This window comes from Haemorhous mexicanus, chromosome 4, assembly GCF_027477595.1.
Source record: "Haemorhous mexicanus isolate bHaeMex1 chromosome 4, bHaeMex1.pri, whole genome shotgun sequence".
NCBI classification, from domain to species: Eukaryota; Metazoa; Chordata; class Aves; order Passeriformes; family Fringillidae; genus Haemorhous; species Haemorhous mexicanus.
Genome location: NC_082344.1, coordinates 64,210,614 through 64,237,298, shown reverse-complemented (window position 1 = coordinate 64,237,298; position 26,685 = coordinate 64,210,614). Strand labels below are relative to the sequence as shown.

Sequence of the window (26,685 nt, the reverse complement as noted above, 5' to 3'; positions counted from 1 at the left end):
ACTAGGTTATTATAATATACCTTTTTTGGTATATTACAATAACCTAGTCAGACTTCTAGTGTGGTTAGGAAGGTTATCGATGCAGTGCAGAAATATCCCTTCATGTACATATGGAATTGTAGTTTGCCTTCATATACATACAGAATTTAGTTAGGCTTCCAAAACTCAAATTGTATGAATAAATATTTCTGTGTTTTTTTCTGGAAAAATAATCACATTCTCATGTTCTTTGCTCATACACAGTAGAGCACATTTCTTGCTGATTTTGAGGTACATCTACTCTTTCTACTTAAGATTTTTATCTCTACATTTGCATTTGGTATGAATTCAAAGTGACTTTGCATAATGGTCCTACTATATAAGCGTTTGAAGGTTCAGGTATGGCATACAAGTATCTGCTACTTAAGCTGAAGAGTAAGTGCTCATTGAATAATAGAATTTACATAATTACAGCTAGCTTTAAAATCTCCAGTGCCTATAAGCATCAACTGACACTAACTTCAGTGGCAGCTGAGCACAGCTTGTTGTTGAGCAAACATATGCACACCACATGAAATTGTTAGACAGTGAGAACTGTCTTAACTGTTAGACTGTGACATGCAGTGTTTCATGTGTATTTTTAAAAGCAAGAATATTTATTTAATGACAGTGGTATACTTTATTAAGTTTTGCTACTTAGCAGAGTTTAAGTGACATTTAGGTAAGCAAGGGCAAGTTTCATTTTCACTTGAAGTTAGAAGATAGAGTGCAAGATAAGCAAATTGGTCAGTCGTTGTCAAGATATCAGGACTTGGATTCAGTGCCTTCCTATGAATTAATATGTTAACATATTCTTTACTTGTATCCTCAGAGTGAAAATGCAACAATCAAAAAATGGAGTAGATCTATAGAATGCTTCATTATAGTATTGGGAGCTCCTTGCTCAAGAGGCGAATCTGATTTTTGAGACGTTTCAAGAAGTGTTCTCTTTATATCTGTAGGGATGAATCAGTGACAATGAGGCAGCAAAGGTCAGCCTGCCTTGACTGGATGTGTGAGGTAGCACTGTCCATATCAGCAGGCCTTGAATGGATGTGTGAGGTAGCATTGTTCTCTGTGGTTTCCTGACTGATCCTTTCCGTCAATGAGCGTTATGGGAACGGATCTGTAGAAGTCAATGATCTCTTCCACGGAATTAAATTTCTGTGGGGGGAAAGACAGTAATCAGTGACTGAAAGTGAAATTGCTGGATGGTTTAATCTATAACAGTAAAAGACTTGCAAATGACAGTATTAAAAATAGGGAACATTTTGCATGGAAATATGATTAGATGAAAGCAATTCTAAAAGGAAAAGCACCATGTTTTGATCCTCATATTTCTTTTTTGTGTCTCTGTCATGTGCAGGACAAAGCAACTAGCTCCTTAGGGAAAGGGAGCATGTCTAAGCCCTGATAATGCAGTATCACCTATAAAACGTTGTGATGCCAGATATGATGATAGATACTGAAATGATGAAGCAGCTATAAATTGTTACTAGTTTTTTTCCTGCCACAAGTCATACTTAATTAGCAGTACATGGTATTTTACACTACAAGTTTTAGTGTACCTTATTAAATTTACACTTTGTTTTCCCATTCAGTTTATTGAGACAGTTGCTATAGAATCCCTTTGAAGTATGGAACAAGAAGCATCTTGTTCTCTCACGCCCAAAAAAATGACATTCTCCAGGCAACTCCTCAAGTGATAAAGGTCTGGTTCAAGGTTGCTGACCTGATCAAAGAGCAAGAGAAAGCTACACAAGGTGTTTATTCTCATCTGCCCTAGTGGAAGCATCCCATTCCAATGATTAGCAGTCCTTCAGTTTAAGCAGTTCTCTTCCTTGTGTGTACCTTCTAAGCTCTCATCACACCACGAAGCTCTCATCATACCAGTGCTTTCCTCTTGAGCTAGTCTTTGTACTTATTGGTATTAAACCACCAGGACTGCACACAGTAATGAAAGCTTACTTTGACATTAATACTTATCACCTATTTATATAACATTTGCTGTAAGCATGGCTTTTCACTTGGTGGTGTCTCATGGTAGAGTCTCTCACCCTCACCTGATTCACCCCTAGTTTATAACAACAGAATCTGATTAAGGATGTGATTTGGGCAAACTGTTCTTGCATTAAGATGAAAATTGTTTGATCTCAAAGCTAGTATGGTAATTTTTGCAAGTTTTGTTTTGTTAATTTTTACTCATACACATTTCTTTTACTTTGCTGTTTTGTCTTTGCTTATGCTCAGAGTCACCGTTGCTACTGAAAACTGAGGCAGAACTGTGGTCTGTATTTCATGCCTTATGAAAGTAATCCTTATTTCATTCTAAATTAAATCTTCCAGCACCAGTTCTTTTCCTGGTTTTGAATGTTTTCTGCTGGTTGGAAAGTCAAAAAGTCTACAATGATTGTTCATCTGCTTTGGAAATTTAATAGGCTTCACTAGGTTAATGCCACATTGTACATTTTTCTAGCTCTTTGGTAATAGGTAAAAAATGTTTTAGAATGTTATGTCCTCAGCTCTTTTAATGGAACTCCACATTTTGTTAGGTGTAAAGACACCTAAAGACATAAAGATGAAGAAAATTTAGTATTTGATTTGTTTCCTTTCACTGTGTGAAGAGACTCAGCCCATCTCTGCTGTTGTAGGAATTTCCTATCTGCAGGTCTCCAGACTGCTCTGGGGAGAGTTGCTTGTGAAAGGTGCAGCTCTGAATTGTGCTGGGGAGGTGGTGTAACTCTGGGCTATGCTGCACATCCTGAATGAGACCTTTCATCCCTGAGGTGTCATTTAAGCTGTGGACAAGATGCTTATCTTGTAAACCTCTCTGAGTTGAAGGTACTGGCTGTTTGTTGTGCCACCTTTCCTGGCAGGAAATGTTGACAGAACACTGTCACTGGGAGGGAGGCATTGTGGAAGTGCTCCCTAATCTGCTGGGATGGGCCAGGCCAGTTTGGTGGCTGCTGAAGGTGGGTGCAGCTAATCCTTTTAGCTCACATGGAAAGGAATTGAGTGAAATGGTGTGACTGCTATGACTTGTGGTTTGAAGATGAAAGGTTATCTGCAAATGCAGTGGTGAGGATGGAGAGAGTATCTGTGGCTGGAACAGGGAGATCCAGAGATACACATCAGGCTCTGCTCTAAACTTCTGTGTAAAGCAGGCACCTAGCTGAAGAGAAGCCTACTTCTGTCTTTCATTTTTACACATTTTTCACTGCAGTGGGAGTTGAGACTGATGCTACAGACATGCTAAAACTATGTATTTTGCATGTGGCAGATCTAGTTTTGAAAAGGAGATAAGAAAAATATGTAAACTCCGTGTTGTGATCAGCTTTAAATACGAGCAAGGTTTGTATTTCATCATTTTCTAAAGAACTATGCAGATGAAAAAAGCCAGTGTTACAGGGATCTCTGGATCTTTAATAGTGAAATTGTCTGGAGTAGAGGAAGGCAACAGCCAAGTAAAGGGAGCTCAGTTTTGAATGTAAATTCCTAAATTCCATGTATCATCATTTGGGGATCTGATCTTTATAGCTTTATATAATATGGCCTTTAGAAAGCTCAATATAGTATTTTAAATATGTATATAGGTGTGAACATCTGTGGCTAAATAGCTAGCAAAAATGTAGCTCCACTAAGAGAGTAAGGGATTTTTTTTTTTAATCCTTCTGTTTATATTAGAATTTGATGCTAATTTAGCTGCATGGAACTTGAGTTTTACCATAAAAATCTGATGATCAACCACTTTTTTTCCCTCCTTATGACCTTGCAGGGCTACATGGGAGCTAATGAGAAAAGCACTCATGAGAGTTAAATGAAATACATTTTAAAAAATAACTGTTAATTTAAAATCTTATTTGGTGATGCAATATGTTAACAACTTGTAGGCTGTATAGTAAAATCAGGAGTTGCAATAAGATATGGAAAACTTTGAATAATTATATTTATGTGTGAGGAAAATGTGTTTTTAATGGATGAAAATAGACTAATTCAAAAGGAAAACACACTGCAGAAAGTCTGGTAAGACCAAACCTCTGAATAAAATCACCAACTGTGGAAAAATGTAATAGATGTGCACATGTTCATTGGTGTTTAGTTTTCTTTCTCCTTGGCTGGTGAAGAGGGAATATTCAGCTAATCTAGGTAGAGCAGCTAGGTCTGGCTGCACTGCAAGTTGTGTAACAAAGGGTATCCCTGCAGAGGGGCAAAGCAGAATGCTCTGGAAAACTTTTTAATGAGTACTAAAAAATTACAGGCAGCAATTTTCTGTAATTCACAGCCTTCAAAGTGTTGTCACTTTCTTAGGGAAAAAAACCTTTTGGGGAACCCTATGAGACTGCCTGAGATGGAAGAAGATCTGAGCAGTGTTGGTGCCACTGCTTGTTCATTACTGTGTATGTGCTTTGTGCCCTGTTCTATTTTCATGTCTACTGCTGAGAATAATACATAGGAGTGGAAGATTGCCATGTTTGTGCTTTCCTGGCACAACACTTAGTTGACCAGCAAAGCAATTCTGATTTCTTCTGGTATGCTTGATTCAGGGAATATTTGATTTGAAGAGAAAGAATCCTCAAAGAACAAGGCATAAGGTAGGCAGTCATGATTACAGATTTGGCCTGGTGGAGCCAAGTCTTGGATGCACTGTGTGTTGTTAACTGGATGCTTGGAATCCTTATTTTGGAGCTGTACTTTGCAATTTGACTAGTCAGTCCAGACCCACTGTTTAAGATATGTATTGTCTGTGCAGGAGTTGGAACAAACAACAAAGTCAAATATTTTGGTATTTCCTGAGATGGGAGGGATTGTGTTCTCCTTCCTTTTAGTTCAGTAAAAACTGTTCATGTACTGTTCAAGTAATTTTCCAGTTACCTTAATTGTTAAAGCTGTTAACCTAATGAAAATTTAGTTCTGTGCCTTTATTCTCTAGTGAGAACACACATACACTACATTATGCTGAAGTGTACCTTATTTCTGTCATTGTTTCTGTTCTGAGCCTGTTTGTGTTAGAGCCATTACAGGAAGACTAAACAATGTCAGAACCATGGAAAACTAAACTTGCTTTCTCCTAAGTCATACTAAAATTCCAGGAAATCATCTGGGAGTTTCAGTTCAGAAATGCATCCAGTGCTTTACAGAATACTGATGGTCACTACAGCAGCACCAGGATGATGCAGTACAGTTTCTGATTTGTGCAACCATTCTGCTTCCAAACTGTTTCTCTGTGCTTGCATAATGAAGGATTTTTTCCCCCCTTTATCATTAAACAAATATTCCTGAAGAACAACTTGCCAGTGAACATTGTTCCTCTAGTGAAAGCTTATGAATCCTATCCCATGTTTTCTAATAAAAATTCTAATATAAATTTTGAACCCATCAAATGCCTTAAATTGGCTCGGGTCATTTGTGATTTCAGGCTTTTTAAAGTCTAACTATACAAATGGTAAGTTCTGAAGAGTGTTGACATGCATGAAAAAAATATAATTAAAGATTCAGCTGCAGAGTTTTTGCTGGTTCACCTGAGTTGGATTTCTGTCAGTGATTTGCATAGCTAATGACCCATAGGAGTTTGCTGCTTTGCTTTTTTGTTCTGCAGCTGAGCATTCTTTAAGTTTTACATTGTGTTTGTCTTTTTTAAAATCTTTTTTTGGTTGGTTCTTTTGTTTTGTTTTGTAGTTTTTTTGTTTTGCAAGTATCACATTTTTATAGAGTTGACTTTCAGTTTTAATTATTTTTTTCTTTTGTGAAACATTTGCAGATACAGTGTTTATTATCTAACCATATATGTAGAATAAGAATTAGACTTTTGTCATGACTATAATTGAATTTAATTATGTAAAGAAGCATTGCTCGTCTAAAGGGATTTTCTAATTGAAATTTACCATATCTGAAAGACTGATTGCTAGGGACCCACATGATTTAATTGCTTCTGAATATCCATGACAACTGTTATCCTATTGCTTCATAGCACCAGGTCCTGCTGTCAGATTATGTGGAGCTGTATATATTTGAAAATGCCTGCTTAAATTATCACAAGTTTAAAAATATGCTAAAATAATATGTATACTAGAAAAGGTAGAACTTCTCTTTCCTTTTTACTTTGCAGGTGTTACTTACAGTAGACAGAAGTATTCTAAGTACTTAGGAGATTTTAAAATTGAATAAAATCTTAATATGAGCATGGTATGCAAAATTTGGTATTAAATTATGTTGAAGCTGCTTGAAATTTGAGACATACTTAAAAATGAGGGTATTGTAAAAGAAACTTCAATGAAACAGCAAGTTTGTTATGTGGGAGAGTTTGTAACTAATATTTAGTATTAAGAACTCGTGAAGTCTAACATAAAAGCCATGGGCTGAAACAGCAGATGGGATTTTACTTACACACTCTCCTCTGAGCCCTGTTCCCAAGGCGTATTGTTGGCTTTCTTCCAGAAATCGGACTTTAATGTTGTACACTCTTCTTCCATAATAAACAACCAAAACGTATGGTTCAGCCTTTGATTTCTTTGAACAATCTCTAACCAAGAATGTCTCATCCTGAATGATACAGATTTAAATTATGGACTGTATGGTTAGTTCACAACAAAACTTGTAAGCCATTGTGGACAGCTTACAGAAATTTCCCCCCAGGAGTTCACATCCCATGTTTTGAGATAAATGGTACTTACAGTGTTTTTCTGTAACAGGATCTTCTCTGCTTTATGGCGATCATATTCTCCAACATACCACTCACATTTGTGTAAATCCTTAATTTTAAGATAGTATAATCAGTGTATAGAAATTAACAACAAGCAGAAGAAAAACCAGATTGTATCTAATCTGCATTTAAAGCACAGTATATAATGGTAATGCATCTATATTGAGAAGTCCTGTTAGGAAGTGTTAATCAAATTAGACATTTAAATTCTTATCCATGGTTTCAAGAGCTCATATTGGACTTTCTCAATGGTGCTGAACACCCACAGCTTTCAGAGGGGATCAGGGTTGGTGCCATATAGTGTTAATCCTGTTTCCTAAAAGCTTGTATTGTTATGTAGCAAAGCCGGTCTTTACCTTTTCAGTGGGTTTGGTAAGAGATTGCATTTCCTGTTCTACAAGCAAATGTTTTGATTTATTTTTGCATGCTGCGTATGACGTAGGAGGTGGTGGCTTCTTCACTGTCAAATTATCTACACTTAATGTGGAACCTGTAAAAGTAAATTCAGAAGGAAAAAGGTTGTATTCTTAAAAGCTATAATTTAATTTTACACTTTGTTTTACTTAGTAATTTTGAGAATAGTACTTTTAATTTAGAGTATTGTGGTATTAACCTTTAAAATTTAGAGCTATCTGTTAAGAGTGGCATTATGCTAATGCAGCATCAGTGATTTCAGATTAATGCCCCCAGAGATTTAACACATAAGATTTCTGATGGTTTTTAATTGACTTCAGTCTGTCAGGCTATTGTGGACATAGCAAAATAATAAACTGTAAATAAAACAGCAGATGCTAAATAAAATACTAAATATGGGACAAGGATAATGATTCATTCTGTTCTTCTTTCACCTTTTGAATCCCTTTTATTTGTGTTGGATCCCAGTTACTGTTACGTTGGATCATATTATAGCCTCTCATTATTCCATTGCCAACTAGCATTGTTTCTACCAAGCTGTTGAACCCTCAGATGAGTCAGAAGTTCTGCCATGCTGCTGAATTTCAGTTTTCTCTGTGACTTAACAAATTCAGGACCCAGGGGTGAGGTTGCTCTCGCATTAGGGAGAGGCTGTTGGTCTGTGGCTGTGTGTGCCTGCTCCGTGCGGTGCTGCTGGCACAGGGTGCTGGAGTAGCTGAAATCCTCCTCCCCCAGCAAATGTGATTTGCTGTCTTTACAAGCTAGACCCAGCTACCCAGGTCTCTGTGGAGATAAGGAAGTGCAGGGGTTGGGTCAGGAACACAAGAAGTCATGTAATACAGGAGGCTTGGGCTGACTTTGAGGATGCAGAAACAACCTCAGAAAAGCAAGGGCTTCCTTTCAATGTAAAGATCAAATGTAATTTTAAAATATGTGACGTGGGGAAAAATTGTTAATTGAAGATAAAAACCACCATATTCTGCTGTATAACAGAAAACAGATTTGTGTTTTTCATGCAATGCTGGTGGGAGAAATGATCCAGTGTCCATTTTAAAAGTAAATGAGAAAAATGTGTTTATCAATGGCTTCCATCTTTTCCTTCTGGTTACTGTCACCAGAGACAGTGCTGTTTGTCAGGGTGGTATTTCATTGTGCTTTATCTCTTCATGCTTTATCAGTTTATTGTTGTTATGCTGGTGTGTAGCATAAGACAATATTAAATTTTACTAGGATGACTTCCTTTTACAGAGGGGAAGCAGTTTTCACTGCCTTTCACTGTTCCATTCATATTTGTACCGTGTTCTGATTTATAACTGCATTGCTTTTGTTTTTAAAACAAGATCCACTGATAGCAGTAGACAAAGAGCCATGATCTTCAGCAGGCAGTCAGTCTGTTCAGTAATGAAACCACTGCTCAAAGGGCCTGGCACCAGACATCAACCTTTTGTTTCTGCAATCACTTTGACTTGCCAAATGTGACATATTCTTTCTGTTCAGCTTATTGGATCATGATTTTAGCATTTTTGTTCACATTGCATTTTTAGTGGCTGGCATCCCCAGAATTTATTTTTAAAGAGACCCCACTGCTAGGACCACAGTTGCTTTGTGGACCTGTGCTGTGTATTTTTTGCAGATTTATTTTTTCTGCTGTGTCTTAAGGTGTGGGACAAGAAGGGTAAAATTAAAATTCTCTTGAAATGTTTATGTACCAAGTCTGGCTGAGATGGAGCTAACAACACCTTGTCAAGAAATAAGATTTAATAAAATTTGTTCTTACAATATTTTTTAAGCCAAATATAGACTTTAAAGGCAATTACAAGGTAACAGGGGAAAGGCTACTTATTTGTTCTCTCCCTGTTGCTTCAGGAGGGCAAGGAATTGACAGAGGAAAAAGGATACTCTGCTGTCCCAGAGAGTCTAGAGGAGCAAAAGCCCTGGTAAGAATGGTAGGAAGTGTCTGAAGTGGCAGCAGCAAACAGAGACCTGGATGAGCTTTATGGATTCTGTAAAGAAGGGTTTTTAGTAGGTGTCCAGAGGACAGTGTGTGCAATTGCACCCCAGCAGAAGAAGGAAGGGGGTCAATGGAGGGAGCCCACCAGAATCTGGGAGCTGGGGCCTGTGAAGCAAAGCTGGGGGAGGTAAGCTTGGTTAGCCTGGCAGTGACCAAAGTTCATTTGAATCCTACTTGATCTGAGCACATAATGCAGTCCATATGTTCTTCCTGGTGGTATTTGCTGTTACCACAAGTTCGTGTTACGCACTCAAGGTTCTTGGCACAGCTTAGGGGTTTGTTTTTTTGATAAAGGGCATTTGCAGAAACATTTACAGGAGAGTAAAAGTATGCTATGTTGTCAAGGACAGTAGGAAGTGCATTGAAAATCCTCACTGCAGACATACAAGCTTAGCAACCTGAATCTGTTTCTTACTCTTATTTTTCCATGTTTAGTTTGGCTTTCAAAGCAATCTCTGGTTCTTACCTGATCTGCAGATGTTTTTAAAGCTCCGTGTACATTGAGGGCTAGGAAAAAGCAATGAATAAAAGTAATGTCAGAAAAATATTTCTTATAGTGGCAGTGTAAGAGTCAAATTAGAGAGCAATGCATAGCTGTGACTCCCCTGAATACCCCTTTCTCTTACTGATGGCAGCTTTGGGCCTTCCCAGGTTTTGGGTGGTAATTTCGTATTTAGTGTCTTTTGACAGATTTTCCTCGTTTTCATGAGCTACTTTTTCAAGTTGCATAGAGTTTTGGGTTTGTTTTAGTCTCCATAAGAGTTCCATATTTTAACTGCATGTGTAGTAAAGCACAGTTGCTTTTGTTCACTGCTAATTTCAGCTGATGTTCCCAGTGCCTCTGTAGGAAGACCCAGGGAGCAGTTCTTCCCTGCCTGTGCTGATTTTCTAGACTGCTCCTGAGTGGCTGGCCAGTTAGTATTTTATGGTGTTACACTGGGAGAAATATTGGTCAAATAACTTCTCATAAAAGAAGCATAAGAAGAAAGAGAATACTAGGGGTCACAAATATGATCATATTTACTCCATACAATAATATTATCCCAGAGAAATGCCATTATTGTAAACAACTTTATGTGAGAGATTCTGTGTTTGTCTAGGAAGGATGTTAAATCATTCATATACTTCCTATGCTGTCTCCTGTATTTTTGGGTTTTGTTGCATACTTCAGTAGAAAAGAGATTACAGACATTTAGAAAGGAAAGATTTGTATAGGTTAGAAAAACAAAGTAGGTCTAACTATGGAAGATTTCTGTGGAAGAATAATCAGCCTTTAGAAAACCAGGTGTGTATCCTTTGTAAATAAAAATAGAAAATGAGGGGGAGAGGAAATGCTGAGGCTGGAGCTAGCAAAACTTCTTTATACAATATATTTAACATCCTATCACAGAAATAGCAGCAGAAATGTAATACAGCAGCATGCTGTTAAAGATAAAAATTGGCTGTGCAATTACAATAGCTTGAAAGCAATTCCCAAAGATGTTCTTGTCACACATCAGGGCAAAACACATCACTGCATGGCATCAGAAAGTGGTGTCATTTTGCTGTTATTGCATAGTGAAGTACAATTTTCTAGGGCACAATGTTTAGTCTTTGAAGCATCCAGTACAAACTCATGAAATTCTTCTATTCCTACCTGCCTTCAGGAGGATGCTGTTGTGCTTGAAAAGGTACTTCAGGTTTCTTCCCCAAACTTGTAACTGTTAGTAAAAAGGATAAGAACTTAGTATTTCTTCTTTTGTCTAACTGACAGCATCTGGCAACTACTGTGAAATAAATTAAGTAAATTCATACATGAGGGTGAGGCAGTTTAATAGAAAACCTTAAAGGGCTGTAATCAGTCTGGCTGGAATGAGTCAGCTAATGATTTCAGTGGGAAACATTTGGTCTAGTACTGAATGTTACATGGGGGACGTTACAGGGTTTGCTGATGCCAAATATGGCTTCACATAATAGTAAATAATGTAGAATGTTGAACAAGAGGTCTGTGGAGAGTTCATAAATCCTTTTTATAGGACAGGATAGGCATTGAATTTATTAATACAGTCGATTCTATTTCTTGCTGAAAATCAGGAAATGGTGCCTTAATCCACAAAAGGAAAAGCCAGAGGAAAAGATGAATTTATTAACACAAAATGTAAACATCATGAAAGCCATGTAACCTGTATCTAGCTTCAAAGTATTTTGGAGTAACAGTGTTTGTCATGGACCTTTGTGCACGTGGACACAGTGAATGGTTTGAGCAGTTTTGTCAAAGCTGTGTGTACATCTAACAAATTGACATATTTTTACAACATTGGACGTTTCAAATCTTTTAAATATTTTTTTAGCTTTAAAAGCCTAAAGCTTTTAAAAAACTTTATTTCAAAATTCTCACCCTCCAATAACGGTAGAGCAGCAAGATTGTCAGAAGGGTGTTGTCCTCTGTGCAGATCTCTCTTGGAGGTTTTTTTAGGGACCAACACTCTTATTTTCCCCAAAACCTTAAGACATTTGCTTAGGACAAATGTGTTACTCTGGCTCCCCAGACAGCTGAAGCTAAGGCCAAGTTAAGTTTCCTTTTTTCTGCTGCTCATCAGCAACTGTTTAGGTCTCTAACTCTCTCCATTCTTAGCAGATGTATACCTGGGGGATGTCTCTTTTTTCAGCTAGAATTTTAATGATAGAATATTTTAGTTTTGGAATATAAAGGAAAGAAAACAAATTATTATCATAATATTGAATACTGACCTTGCTCTCTTCCAGGTGTCTGTAAAAAATGATAACATAGTAAATATTTTTCTTTGCATTCGTAACTTGAATTTGCCCCAACAGACCCAACTATCCACCAGTTTTCAATAATTTATAGACATTCAATCTTTAATACCTGATCACTTTGTCAAAAACCTGGGCTGAATACTGATCTCAGTCTGCTAGCAACAATGAGAATTATACTTTTTAGGGGTGTAAGTGAACATGTGGTTTACTGCAAAGATCACCATTTCATGATGACTACTGTGTATAAATTTAACTTACAATATGGTTTTCCTTCCTTGATCTTGTATTAAATTGAGATTGATTATGGTTGACTGGAGAGACACAAAGATTAAAATCAGTCACTTTTTTTAGGCTCCTTAACTGACAGTACAATTATTTTAGTGTCATGGCAGATATTTCATTCAAAATCACTGTGTGGAGAGTCTTAATCCAGCACATTATGTTAAAATTAAGAATGATAGATTTCTAAAGATTGGAGTTTGGCTCCTAAACTTTCACTGTATTTCTTTATTATTTTGATTCACAAATCAAAATGATGGTAATATCAATTACTTTGTTTGTTAAGATGCATCTAAGACTATAATGCATAAATATTAAAGAGAAAAATAAGTTTTTTTGGTAGATATTGCATTTTGAATCTTCCATATAAATTACTTCCCCAATAATGTTTACCTATTACTTAGAAATTTTAAGTCTAATTCAGGCTGGACAAGACCTGGGCAGGTCCTAGCCCAAGCTCCTGCTTAAAGCAGGGAGAACTGTGAGATGAGCCCTGGGGTCTCAGAGCTTTAACCAGCTGGGTCTTGCAAACCTCCCAGATCTCACAGCCTCTTTGGGAAACCTCTTTCAATACCCTCATAATTATTTTTTCTCCTATTTCTGATCGAAACCTTCATCATTTCAAGATTGTTGCTTCTTGTACTTCCACTGTGCATTCTGTGGAAGAATGCTCTGCCTTTTTGACAAACATCTCTCAGACACCGACTGGCAGCTGTTGGGTTCCCCCAGGGCTGTCCCCTCTCCAGGCAAGGGGAGCCCAGTCCCACCAGACTCATTTCACAGGGCAGGTACTGGATGTCCTGGTGACCCTGTGCTGAGCCTCGCTGCTCTGTCAGCTTCAGCCTTGAGCAGGACTGCAGGTGTTGTCTAGTGAGTGATGAGTAGAAGGGAACAGTCCCTTCCCTTGTTCTCTTGGCAATGCTTCTGTTGACACAGCCTGAGATGCTCTTGGCCTTTATGGCTTCCTAGGATACACCAGTGGCTCATGGTCAGCCTTTGGTCCCCAGGTCCTTCTGAGCTGAGCAGAGGGTTTAGTTCATTCTTAGGTAGCATTTTGCCTTTGTCCTTTCCAATTTCAAGAGGCTCCTCAGCAGCCTTTCCTGCAGCCTGTCTGGGTTGTGGTGAAGGGCAGTCCTTCTCTCAAACCTGCTCTTTGGTGTTTGAAACCCTGGCAAGGGCACACTCTGTCTTCTCCAGGTCACATTGAAACTGTTTAGGCCTTCATATCTATAGGAATGGGAAGTGACCAAAATTAAATTTTATCTTTTCTATGTCATAAGAGACACAATATTTCTCCTTAAGATGTAACCAAACTAAGAGTCTGTTAAGAGATGAAGTATTTGTGCAGCTGTACAGTGTCCAGCCAGAAATATTCATTACAGATGTAAGATATTTATTTTTCTTGGGAGTGTTTTCATGTTTGGTTTGTAATGAGTCAGTATCCAGGACAAGAAAAAGCTCTTTTAAATAGTATCTTTCTTGCCAATATATCATTTTTTCAAGCAGTAAGTGTTGATTACAGTATTGCTATCAAACCATGTTTTTGTCACTATCTTTCAAACTAAAGCTTCTAACCACTCACTAAAGGGAGTGAGGTTTGGGGAAGGAAAACTCAATGGATTTAAGAGTTAGACAAGTCTGCAGATTTGTGCTTCAACCTGCTGTGGAAGGAAACAGTTGGGATTAACTACTACAGATTCCTGTCTTCTGATCCCTTTAATGAGAAAAAAAATTAAACCAGTTCAGTAGGAACACATTAGTGCAGGAACTAAAACATTCAGTGAGAAGCACAAAATGCTATAAATGATAACCTCTTTCCAAATTTTACAAACATCCTTTAACACTCTATGTGATTGTAGGGACTGTATTTCTTAAAAAGTTTTATAGGAAACCACTTGTCATAACTAAACTCCCTTATTGCTAAAACCTCTGCTTTACTTCACTGGTCTGAATAGAAAGTGAGTGGGGAAGGAGAGGCCTCAGGGAGCTGGGGGATAGCAGGCTCTGTTAAAACTGGATTTAAAATTTGTCCATTCTTGTTTCATATTGAAATGGGTCATCTTATATTTGAAGTATTTATATTAAATGAATGCTATTACACTCCTCTATTGACCTTATAATTTCAGTTCTCTGCTTGTAAAAATGTATGTGGAATCTCTGTCTGAAGGAGAGTGTCTCCTGCTGCTCCCTCTTCACAGCCATCCACATCAGGCAGTTACAAGAGATGCTTTATGTGGATAGTTGGACAGGGAGCTGTGCACTGTACCTGTATTTTATTTCTTCAAACAAATTCAGAAACTGACCCCGTTCAGGAAGTAGCAGTATTGAAACTGCAACACACCTTAAAGATGGACACCTTTATGACACAAAGCTAACATGACAGGTTTTTTAACCTAATAGGCTAAAGTACTATTACATACTGTAACCATGGAATGTGTTTGGCTTTTATGGTCCTAATACATACAAAGATGAATACTTACTGTATTTGATTCCCTAACAGATGAATGTCTGGAAAAGAAAGAATAATGCACAAAACATTTCATTATGATAAAATAAAAATCACTTTGAGTACATCATCACTGAGGATTACATCTTGACAAGGGAAGGACTTCGCTATTGCTAGAGAAGTTCAATGTCTGGTTATTTTTTACATGAATTATTTTCAGGAGAATTATCTTGGACCTTCTTAAAAAAGGAATAGCATCCTGTGAATTCATTATGGTAAAAGACAACTTTGTTAAGGATTTATACTGGAAGGAGGGGAAAAAGAAGAGAATCAACTTCAGCACTTTTCATCTCAGGCCAAAAAGTCTTATTACACACTTTAGAGTCAGCTATAAATGGAAGTAAGGTCCTTGAAGACTGAAGAATTTAAAAAAATGAAACAGTCACAGAGCTGAAATGGGAAGTGTAGAAGAAAGGAGGTGCAAAACAGGGAAGATGAGTGGAGATTGTTCCTCATAGCCCCCATTAAGTAGGTTTTAAGGTATTTTTCTGTCTTCTCCTGATATGCCTGATCAACAGAAATATCATCCTTTCCTGGGAAGGAAGTATTCTCTCTCTAAAAAATTATGGACAAGGTATTGAATCTGGCATCTTTTGTTAGATGTTTTGATTGTGATGAAAGCTTAGACTTTTTAGCAGTGTGTATCTCCTAATAAAGAGACAGCGTAACAGATTTTGCAAGATATTTAGCAACATAAGGTGTGAATAAGCATCTAGTAGTTTTTGGAAGGCTCTGGGATTTAGTCCCTGTTTAGCCTATCTCATGGACTGGAAAAATATGACAGTGAGATATTTTGCTAAATCAGTCAGAAAACAAAAGAAAGATCTGGTATAGGAAACCCTGGGAGCTATTTTTCAACAGTGACAAGGGCTCTCTTCCTCATGTCTGTGTTGAAAACATCAATCAACATGGAGGCCTGAGGCAAGAAATTTGGAAATGATCAGTATTATTCAAGAAGGCTAGGAGAAAGGAGAGGAACTGGATAGGTTTGGATAGTTGTTTTTGTGTTAGTTTCTTCAACTTGTTAGCTTGGTCTCCAGGGCCATTACTTAGTGTGTGAAAGCTCATTTCAGGTCTCTGGGTGTGAGGTAAAGTTCCTTGACATTAAAGATGTGCTTGCAGGGCTGGCCTCCACCTCCAAGGGACATGGCCCTTGCATGGCCTGCTTACCACAGGCATACAAAAGTTTCAATCACATCAGAGCTTCTGATATTCATTCCAGGACTCTGTGCTTGCCTGTTTTTTTATAAAGCTATTTTTTAGAGTGTATAAATGATGTGGTACATTTTATAAGTCTTCCAGATTTTGTTGGAAAACAAGACTTGCACTCCTAAATCACATCTATGGTTGGACAGCTTTGCTTTCAGTCTAGCAAAGGGCTGTAAGCTGTGGTGCCATACTCCTTCCCTCTGCAGCTCATGGCTGTTTTCTCCTTACAAAGCTGCAACTGGACTGAAGATGGGTGAGAAATATTTTGAGTGAAGTGCTTGTGGGAAATTTGTCAAGTGCCTTCCCCAGATATTGTGTTGTCTTATTCTGTTCCACTTCTGTTTTACTCACGTAATAAAAACCTCTAATACATGACATGTATTACTATTACAGAATTTGGCTTTCTAATAGGACCTTTTAAATGGAAGTGCTCTGCATACTGATATCTGCTGGAAACATGGATTATAACATTTCTCAAAAAGCCTTCAATCTGTGCTGCCCTACCAAGGGAGGGGATCAGTCATGGGATTTGGAACTTTGCAGCTCTGTGTCAGGTCTTGCATCTGAATATGAAGCGCCTTCATATTAATAAAATGTCTTAGCAAACAACATATTTTGGAACCTAAGCCATGAAAAAATCTAAGCACCATTCAGGAAAAAAACACAACCCAATAACCCATAATTAGAGCTCACTCAATAAATACATACTTTAAGCCAAAGATTATTTTCTTGATTTGTAAGCTTATTTTCCCCCCAAAGGATTTGAAGTGACCTCTGTAAAATGAAGCAAAATTCCATCCTGATGAGCTGAAATTGAAATCATGAAAGGGAGGATGGACGGGATTGACACAGTTTCTGGCTGCTATCGGAGTCATTTGAGCATCATACCCTGTGGCCCCTGGATTTGTGTCATTCCTGTTGCCAGCATGTGTCCAACACTGTCCCCTGTTATGAATGTGAATTCTGGTCACACAGCAGGCACACATCTGCTTGTGTGGCAGTGAGCAGAGTGTGTTCGTGCTCATCTGGTCAGGTATGTGTTGTGTGGAAAAAGCAACCAGACTCCTAACCTGGCATAAGCATGTGCTGGGTCATACAGCTGGGCACGAGCCTTTGTGCTTCAGGTGGCTCATGCTCACTGCCATGTCAGGATGCTGGATGCCCACGGGTGCTGTGTGGCTGAGGAGTGCAAAATGGAAAGGGCAAGAAGTGATTTGTAGCTTGGATTCATTGGTCCCATGGGCTGAAGCCAGACTTCTGCCTACAGATGAGTCATTTCTTTTGCTGCATGCAATGTTTTTGGGATGTGGAGTGAGTTTCTGTATCTCTGGAGCAGTCGGTGTGTTTCCCCATCACTTGATTCACTGACTGTGATAAGTAAATAGCATTTTTGTACTTAAAAGTGGTTACAGACCTCTAAATATTATTAAGGAAAAAAAGACCTCTAAATATTATTAAGGAAAAAAAAATCTTAAACGAAGTGTTCATGAAAGTTCTGTCTGCTTTTCTACTCCTTTACCATTATTTTGTAATTTCTTTTTTTTTTTTTAAATGCCAGTGTCACATTACACTAAATACCACTTCTCTCAATTATTCACAGCTGTCTAAAGAATAATTTTCTTAAGTAAAAGCAGAGGTGTGACAGAAGTAAAATGTTGTGGTTTGAGCAGGGAGAGTGTTTTGATTGTCAGGGAGCAAAGATGAGGAGTGCACTGTACCTTGTGGCTTTTGCTGACATTGGAAAGGTGGGATCTCGGCTGAGCGTGTTCCTCTTGTGTAAGGCTGGGCTGCTTATTCTTGGCTCTGGAGGAAGGGGCTGATACTGCTTTGGCAGCATCTTTGGAGGCCTAGAAAAGTCAAAAGAGACCTTGAAGAGCTATTAGGGAATAAAGGAGGTGCAGGGACTGTGTTTTAAGTGCAAGTTCTAGAAGTGAGAGACTGGAATTTTCTGAGAGTAATTCAATGTATTTGTGCTGAGCCAAGCTCAGACCCAGGAGCTCTTCAGGGCCCTTCAACAGCAACAGTAATGTTGGATAATATTCTACATTTGCAAGACATTACTGCACTGTGCTGTGTGCCACTAAATAGTGCTCTTGTGTGCCTCACCAGTGTGTGCCAAGCACAGCTCTGCAGTGTGGATATTTCCAGGTGGGTATGGCTGTGTGTATGGTCCAGTGAACACAATCCAGTTTCAGACACAGAGGAAAAAATGTTCTTCATCCCAGAAAGCTCACAGGTACCATGGGCCTGGTGTTTTCTGAGGGATGTGGGCACGCCCTGTCTGTGCTCTGAGACCAGGCAGTCACAGCCCAGCTCCAGCTGGAAGCTGTAGCATGGAGAGGCTGGCTGGACAAAACTGGAGGTGCATCCAAGGTGCCTGGCAGAGCTGTCTTCAGTGGTGGGCTCCTGGGGAGAGAGCCTTGTGTGTTTCCACATACCCAAGTTAAGTCAAGTGAGAGAATTAAGAACCATTCTGGCCACTACAATGCAAACAGAAACAAATTTTTGGAATTTTGTAGAATAATGGACTGAGAATGTTCTTATTCCTGCACTAATACGGTTTTGAATTTGTGAAGTTTTACTGCCCTTTTATGCTATTTCATATTTTTTAGAGTCAAGTCTAAATATGTAATGCTAATCATATTTTAAAATTCTTTTTATTTTTAGAGCAGTCAGTGTAGGCATGGAGGAATAAACTTGCTATTCCTAAAAGACTTATGAAAGGATTTTTTTAATTATAGCAGTTATTATTTGAGTTTGACCAAATTAAGAAGTGTTTATTTTTTATTTATGGACATATCATAGAAAAATATATTTGTGGAATAGAGCTTGGTCTATCTTCTGTGGAGTAAGAGGAAATATTCCAGTTGATTTCCATACATGATTTAGATGTGTAGCAAAAATTGATTTTAGTGAGAATGAAGTCAGTATTATCACAATGAACAGAGCCTAAGGCACCAATACAATTGGTGGAATGTTTTTTTTCCCCAGTAATTTATATCTGGGTTGAACCAGATTCGATATTTCTAGACTTTTGACTTGTCTGCAGGCACAGCCAAGTTGGTTTTGAAGATGCAGGCCTGAGCTCCTGCTATGAATGCTTAGAGCTCATGTGCTGTTCTCCCTAACTCCATATCAGAACCCGTGGAGTCCAAAGAGAGGCAGCAGTAAAAGGATGCTGGCTCACTTCCAGCCACCTCATTACCATGAGCAGCACAGATGGATGTGAGCATTCATTAGCACTGAGTTCCCCGGGGAGCACAGGTAAGTGATCTCTGATGTGATCTTACCGTGGGGGAGGTGTAGGCTCCTGGAAAAGAGAGGAAACAAAAATCTCCGTAAGCTTTTTCCCCCCCCTTAGTTTACCTGAGAGAAATGTGAAGAAATTAGATTAAGTAAACATGCCTGTGTCAAGAGTCAAAGGGTTTATGTGCTCTACAGCACAAAACATCATTCTGTAACATGGCACTTTAAAATCACTGAGGAATAAAAGACATCCTCATGCCAATGCAAGTGAACGAGGTAATGCAGACAGGAATTCTCTTTTCCTTTAGCTAGTGCTAGCAAAATGGCAGCCTGCTTTTAAAAATCTATTAAATGGCAAAATAACCAGTAAAAAATTGAATTGATGAGAGATTCTGCTTACCTGGTATCCGTGTATTTTCATTCTTCCTCCTAAGAATAATTACAAATAATTCTTAGTAGAGTGCTACTCATACAAATCACAAATGAAGTTACAGCTTTGTTCTGGTATTGTTGTTATTATTATGGGCAGTCCAATCCCATTCCTTGCCTTCCCCTGGCTCTACCTCTAGAACTCTGCTCTTGCTTTCAGAATGAAATATTTGAGGGTGATATTTATTCAGGTACTGTAAACTTAAATATTTTCCAGAGACTTTATATGCATATATATATATATATATATATATATATATATATATATATATATATATATATATATATATGCTTATTGAGTTAGGGATGCATTTTTTGTCTGTTTTTATTTTTGTATAGAAATTTATAAAAATACTGAAAACCAATGAAATCAGTTCTTTTTTTTTCAAATATACAAAAATATGACATTATTTAAGTTAACATCTTACTATTAAAAAATTCTTACTTTATTTTTGCTATATTGAAATTATTTTTCTAAGTTCTACATGCTGAAATCCTAAATAATGCAAGGCACATGCAACAGATCTCAAGCTCTCCTTCAAATAAACCATAACAAATTGCTCTGAATAAAATAATGATACCTTAAATGTTTAACATTTCTAGAAACTACTGCTGAAAAAAAAGTCTTCTGTGCTATTTATGCCATCTTGTGGCAAGGCCACTTAATAGCACTGGGCATATGAAAAAAATTTAGGATATATTTTAAAACAGTGTAACTATTATGTAAAAATAATCATGTTCTCTATAAGCACTGATCACTCAAGAAGTACTAAAAATATATCTCAGTTGCATCCTCAAACACCAGAGTTTAATTTACCTTCCTGTATTGGCTTTGGCTCATCTTAACACCAGCACACATCACATGGAGACATGTAAATTCAACCTGCTGAACCCTGGTGGAATTCAAAGCTTTAGATAAACTGGCAAACTGTCCTTGCCTACTGATTTCTGCAGATTTTGAAGCTTGCTTAATTTATCTCAATTCAGCTTTTTTCCAGGCTACATGGGGATTTGCTCACAAGAATCAATCTAACCTTCCATTTTTAACCTATATAGTGCTTCCTTTCTCATCATCTGTAGGAATTACTTCTCTCTATATTTTGCATTACAGTGTGAAATAAGGGGAGGGGGGAAGAAAATGCTGTTTTACATGGAATTCTTTGAATTATTTTTTCTGGCTAGTCAAATTATGATACTTTCTAAAAATCAGCTGTTACAGCAAAAACAAAAGGGTCAAATTTTCTTGGCTTGGCAATTGCAATTTTTTGGACCATATTACCTTGTGATTCAAAGATCTGAAAATGGTAAGATAAAAACACAATTTATTTTCAAAGATAATCATATATTTAATCCTTCAGTAGGTGACTTCATGACAGTACTGCTATATCAAAAGCAAATTAAAAAAGTGTATAGAAACCTACTTTTAAAACAATCCTACAATTGAGTGAAACTGTCAGAGGATTTTATATTTGGACACTTCATTAGGTTCTTGAAGAATAAGACTGCCTGCCTCTGATTTCACCACAAGAAACAGAACAAAAATTAAAGGTACATTTTTGACTCAAAATTAAAGGATTTTGAATCAAATTTAGAGTTAAAGGTAAAGCAGCAGAGAACAAAATATGCCAGGTGATGTACCACCCCATTAGCACATTCTGAGTAGGTGAACTTTGTCAGGAAACCTTTGTAAATAGTCACCCTAGGATGTAAATCCCTAGTGGGAATTGCTGAAGTTGCTATTACTAGTTAAAAATAGTTCTTAGATTATGTTTTACAATATATTCATGGAAAAACCCTGAGAAGGATAGGGAGTGAAAAAGAATTACATCATTAGAAGTAAAGCCCAGCGGGGATCTTGCAGGCTTTTGGTGAAAGAGTTCAGGAGACACTGGCTGCTCCCTGCCCCTTATGTGCTTACAGTATAGCGAAAAGGAAAATCTGGTTTTTAAACTAGAGGGCTTTTTTATCTCCCCTTGTAGGAGCAGGAAACTCCTGAGAAAAAATATATCTCTTTCTGTAAATAATTACTTCAGTGTTAGATAGTTGAAAGAGTATTGCAAAATTTGCAGGGTGATTGTTCTGGAAAGCAGCTGCTGTTCTGAAAACTGTGTCTATTCTATCACGTGTAATCTCTGCCTAAGTACAAAAGGTAAATCTGGAATAGAAATTACTATTTCTGTTTGCAGAAATGGGTAGATTTTTTTTTTTAATACCTCTTACATTTGGCACTGTTCTCCCCTCCGGATCAAATGTGTGAATCTGTTAATAAACCAAAAGAAAGATGTGATGTTAGCCATCATTCCTGAAGCTATGGCCAGTAGAAAGGGTGCTGCTCCTGGCTGGGATGCCTCTAAGTCTTAGCCCAGCAGCCAAGGAGTGAAAGGAAGAGATGAGGGCATCCGTGCAAAGTGAAACAGGAACAGCTCACAGGAACTTGGGCTGCCTGGTGCAGATGAATGTGATGTGGCTAAGACTTTAAATAGACTGCACTTTGGGGGATATCACAGAAAAGGGGAAATCTGATTGTGAATAAGCTTTAGGATCTTTACTTACAGCTGAGTGTGGAGGGGGCTGAGATGGGCTCTCGCTCGTTGGGGAAGTGGTACCTGAAGGCCTTAAGCACCGTGTATCTGCAAAAGGGGAAGAAAAATCAAGCTGGAGTAATTCAGTAATATGTTTGAAGGAGGGATTTATGTCCAAAATGTGTTTTTCTGGACAGATCTCACCATTTATACAGCATTTATTTTTTCCTCCAGAACTTAATAACCATTATAGCAGCTCTATTGAGAACATAAGCATGACCCTGGTAATAGCTTTATGGTTAATGTCCCCACTGTGGTTATAAATAAAAGCTTCATAAGCTGGTAAACAGTTACGGCAGACATTTGACCTTAACTGTGGTTAGATTACTGAATTTGTTTATCATTTGAACCTTTGCTCTTGGCAATGCCATCATGTTGTTCTGGTTTTGTGAGGGTTGTAGGGGTTTTATTCTCTAGGTAGTATTTTAATTTCTACTTTAGCTTTTAATAAAAAACTGCATCCTTGGCCATCAAAAAGAAATGCTAACATGTGTTTTTCAGTTATTAATTTTATATCTCAAGGGCACTTGTATTTTTCTAGAAAAGAGAACAAAAATTTTACCATTGAATTTTACCCTTTTGAAATATATTTTCAGTCCTTTCTTTTCTCTTGTATCTTGCCATGTTATAGTTACTGGGCATAATACACAGGCAAAAAGCAGCTTTTTGTTTCATGTGCTTTACCTTAAATCACCAAACAAAAACTGTCTTCTGGCTAATACAGCTCAATCTTACATAAACCACAGAAGATGCTGACTGCTAAATGAAAGTTTTTACTGCTAACCAAGATAGAAACTGTACTTAGAATTCACTTAGTTTTCCAAATAAAATGGACAAATTAGTCTTGGAACATAATGAAGCATATCTGGTTGTTCAGACTGATTGTGGTCCTTTCACACACTGATGAATTTACTCACTTTAAAAGCCATCTATTTGTTTAGACATCAAACAAACTCCCACAAAAAACGAGTAGAAAATGTGTTTGCTGAGTTTGATGTGAACTGGAGCGAGCTATCTGGCTTATGGTTTCCAGTCTCTCTCATCTAGGACTCCCCCCCATTTTTTAAAACTGTTTAAAACCTCTAGAGTGTTTATATTGGATTGGTGCAATGCACAGCTAGGATGACATTTCACTTCCATGAATGGGATATTAATTGGCTCTGTATGTTTAGGTATTAAATGTGACTTAGAATAGCTTTAGTAAACCAAAAGGTGATTAATGCAGCTGCCTCACAAAGTTAAGAATGCTTGAGAAATACACTCCAAGTAATTGCTTATTACTGCTATTTAAAGCACCAGAGAACTCCTTTAGAAAGGATACTACATTATCATCTGGAGGAAAGTTTAGTGTGTTCTTTAAATATGTTTTTCATCTTAAAGGTTTTTAGGCTTAAATAGCAGGGAGATTTTCTAAAATGGCTGTGTGTTTCATCAGCCAGTTTTCTGCACATTCCATGTGGAATGGGATAATAGAATTTATCCCATGAAGGTAATATTAAGATTAAAAAGCGTGTAATTATTAATTTAGCATAATCTAATGAAAATCAGGTTAACTCTTGAATATGAAGAAGCAGACAAAGCTCTTCCATGTTTCTACCTACCAGTGTTATTTTCCAGTTGAACCATTTAATTAAAAAAAAAAAAAATCTGGACAGAAAACTCCAGGTCTATACTGTTCCCCTACAACTCTAGGTTTTGCTCAGTTTCCACAGACAGAAAATGTTACCTGCATATTCAGATTCTTGTAGAGGTTTGGCAGGAAGGATTTTCAAAGAATGAATGGCCTCCAGCACTGAAGAATTTACAGTCTCATACATACTGTCTTCCTCCTCGGATAGCTCAGAGGGAAGCTGGAAGTCACTCTTGCCCTTCATTGTCAAGTATTCACTCTGGAGAGAAGAGGAAATATACAGATAATACCAATACATTTAAATTCAAGATTGATTTCAGTGTGGAAATATATGATTGCCATAACCAAAAATTCTGGTGCATGGGAAATTTTCTAATGGAAACTGAAAGGTTGGAAAGTAGTTGAGGAAGTGGTTTGAGCCTAAATTTTTAATTTAGACTCATGAAGTAGCCATTTGGGAGACAGTTTAAATGTCTCTCTGAATTTTGCCTTTCTGCTCTTGAAAATATAATGAGAGTGTTTTATTTATGATCATTGCAGACATTTGAAACTGTATTTTTTATTATAATATTAGCCATGTGGTATTTGTATTGTACAGACTGTTTACATACGTTACTTGCAAGAATGTATTAACTAGCTCGTCACAAATGTCACACTTCAAAATAAAACCATACAGTGTTTTGGGGAATTTGTGCTAACAGATGTGCAGTCCAAGTGACTGCAATAGTGAGTATGTATTGAACAGAGGAGTCCATGGAAATCTGGTGCTGAGAGTGACTCAGGATGTCTCTGGATGTGTCTTTACAAGGTTGTGTTCTGGAGTGCTGCTCCACCCTTCATCCTCACTGTTTACTCACTGAAACATAACTGCTGCCTTCCTTCAGCACACAGCCAATACTGCTGCTGAGGAAACTTGACTGAAGGCACCCCATGCCTCTAGAAGTCACATTTTGTTACCAACAGTGTAGGTGCATCCATGCACTTGGGTCTGGTCTTCTTTGGTGTTTATTCTATTCTCAAATTTATTTTATTCTCAAATTTATTCCCTGATGATTGTTTTATTCTCATTACTAATGAGGAATCAATAGCTTCCTGACATATCTTCTACCAGTTAACTGCCTTCAGTTCATGCTTTTTCTCTTGAGTGCTAGAATTGAAGCCAATTTGTTTTACTCTCCAAGGACACTGAATAAATTGATTACTATCCACTTTATTTCAAATTTTATTATGCTAATGCCTATAATTATATATTTTTTTATTCTTCTCACTAAGCAAATATACTTCTTTAAATCTTTCCTGAATTGTCAACCAACTTAAAAGACTTTGAATCTCATATCCCCAGTGTTACCTTCCTGTGAGCACACTCCATGTTGTACACATCTTTGTTACAACACGAGGCAGACCTTCCAGAAATGTTCTTTACAGTACATTGCAGGGTGAGGTTTGTCTTTATGACAGTACATAAAAATGTCACCACACCCTAGACAGACCCTGCAGGGTACCTGGGTTTTCAGGCTCTTCTCTTTCAGGCACCACTCTTTCCAGTTCAATAGCAATACTGTCAGCTAGGCTGAGAGTGGCTATTTTTTCAATCAGTGGTGCAAGCACTTTCATCTAGGTGAAATCATTTTCATCTAGACCAGGCATGTACTTGTGAGACTGTCTTCTGGGAAATATCAGAGGCCTAATAAAAAGCAATATATATCACATTTACTGTCTTCTTTCACATTATTGTAGTCATATTTCTGCTGAAAAGGAAATTACTTTTAGTTTGAGGAATTGATGAGATGTTCTTCATGTCACATTAACACGTCTTTACATAATCAGACTTATTATTTCCAAAAGATGCTTTCAGATTGACTTTGTTTAATAATCTTTCCAGGTACCAAATAATTCCTCAGGATTTGCTTTCTTTCTTGTAAGATATTGTGGTTACCACTGTTCTTTTCCATAATTTTAGAAACTCGGGACTCCGCAGAATTTCCAAAGAGAATTAATACCTCAGAAATTTTTAAAATAATTGTTTAAGTGTCTTAGCATAAGTAAAGAATTTCCTGACCATTCTTTCCTCATTCTTCTCTGTGCTGTTTTTGCCTTCTATTTGGTATTAATCCCATAAAGCATCTGATTGTTATTTATCATTCTGTGAAATCAGAAGCAAAGTACTGATTGCATCAAACTTATTAAGTCATCCTTTATTTGTCCAACCTGCTTATTAAAACACAGACCTGTGCTTTATTTTCATCTTTTTGTGATTTAAAATGTATTTTTACTCTTTTCTTATACACCTGAACTGAAACTCAAACCCAGATTTCAAATACAACTGGAAAGACATCGAAATGTTCTCTGTTTGCTTTTCAGCTTTCATTTGTATTGCTCACATATTTAATCTTGAGATTTATGACTTACATCCTTGTTCAGCTTGACTCCTGTTATTTTTATCTGATCTTATGATAAAGGTGTATTTTAGATTCAGCCCATAAATGGAGAATTGGCAAGTGAGTCACTTCTCCAGTCTAGATCCCACTAAAAAAAAGTAAAAGTTCTCATCTATATTTCACAATTCTTATGCCTTATTTTGCATTAAAAACCAGCGATGATTGCATTTTTTGTTGGTATTATAGCCAAGATGATATTAACATACATCAGGAAGTGAAAGAAAAGTAAAATTTTAGGAAGAACATGTGGTACTTACAGAATTATAGGTGTTAGCAGGAATGGTTCTCTTTTCTGTATGAAATGGAGAAAAGCTGTCAGAAGGTCCCATTCTGTTGTAAATTATACAGTAGCTAGTAACTTATATAAAGGAATAAAAGTCTGCCAACTGTAGCTTTTAGAGTATCTATTTACAGTATTTTAAAGATATGGGTAAAAGGACATGAAGCAGGTCCACCCAGGAGTTTG

The 26,685-nt window shown here is 37.4% G+C and overlaps 1 protein-coding gene across 1 annotated transcript; it reads right to left on the bottom strand.

The window, feature by feature from the left end:
* Positions 1-634: 634 nt before the first annotated feature.
* On the bottom strand, positions 635-26,685 carry CLNK (cytokine dependent hematopoietic cell linker). Its single transcript, XM_059845163.1, has 15 exons — positions 26,477-26,685; positions 23,878-24,040; positions 22,123-22,199; positions 21,783-21,828; positions 19,541-19,569; positions 19,185-19,204; positions 17,613-17,741; positions 14,660-14,687; positions 11,874-11,892; positions 10,780-10,843; positions 9,610-9,650; positions 7,075-7,208; positions 6,690-6,767; positions 6,403-6,558; positions 635-1,182 (listed from the first exon to the last, which is right to left on the bottom strand). The coding sequence occupies exons 1-15, from the start codon at positions 26,546-26,548 to the stop codon at positions 1,054-1,056; spliced, it is 1,185 nt and encodes a 394-aa protein (XP_059701146.1). The 5' UTR covers positions 26,549-26,685; the 3' UTR covers positions 635-1,053.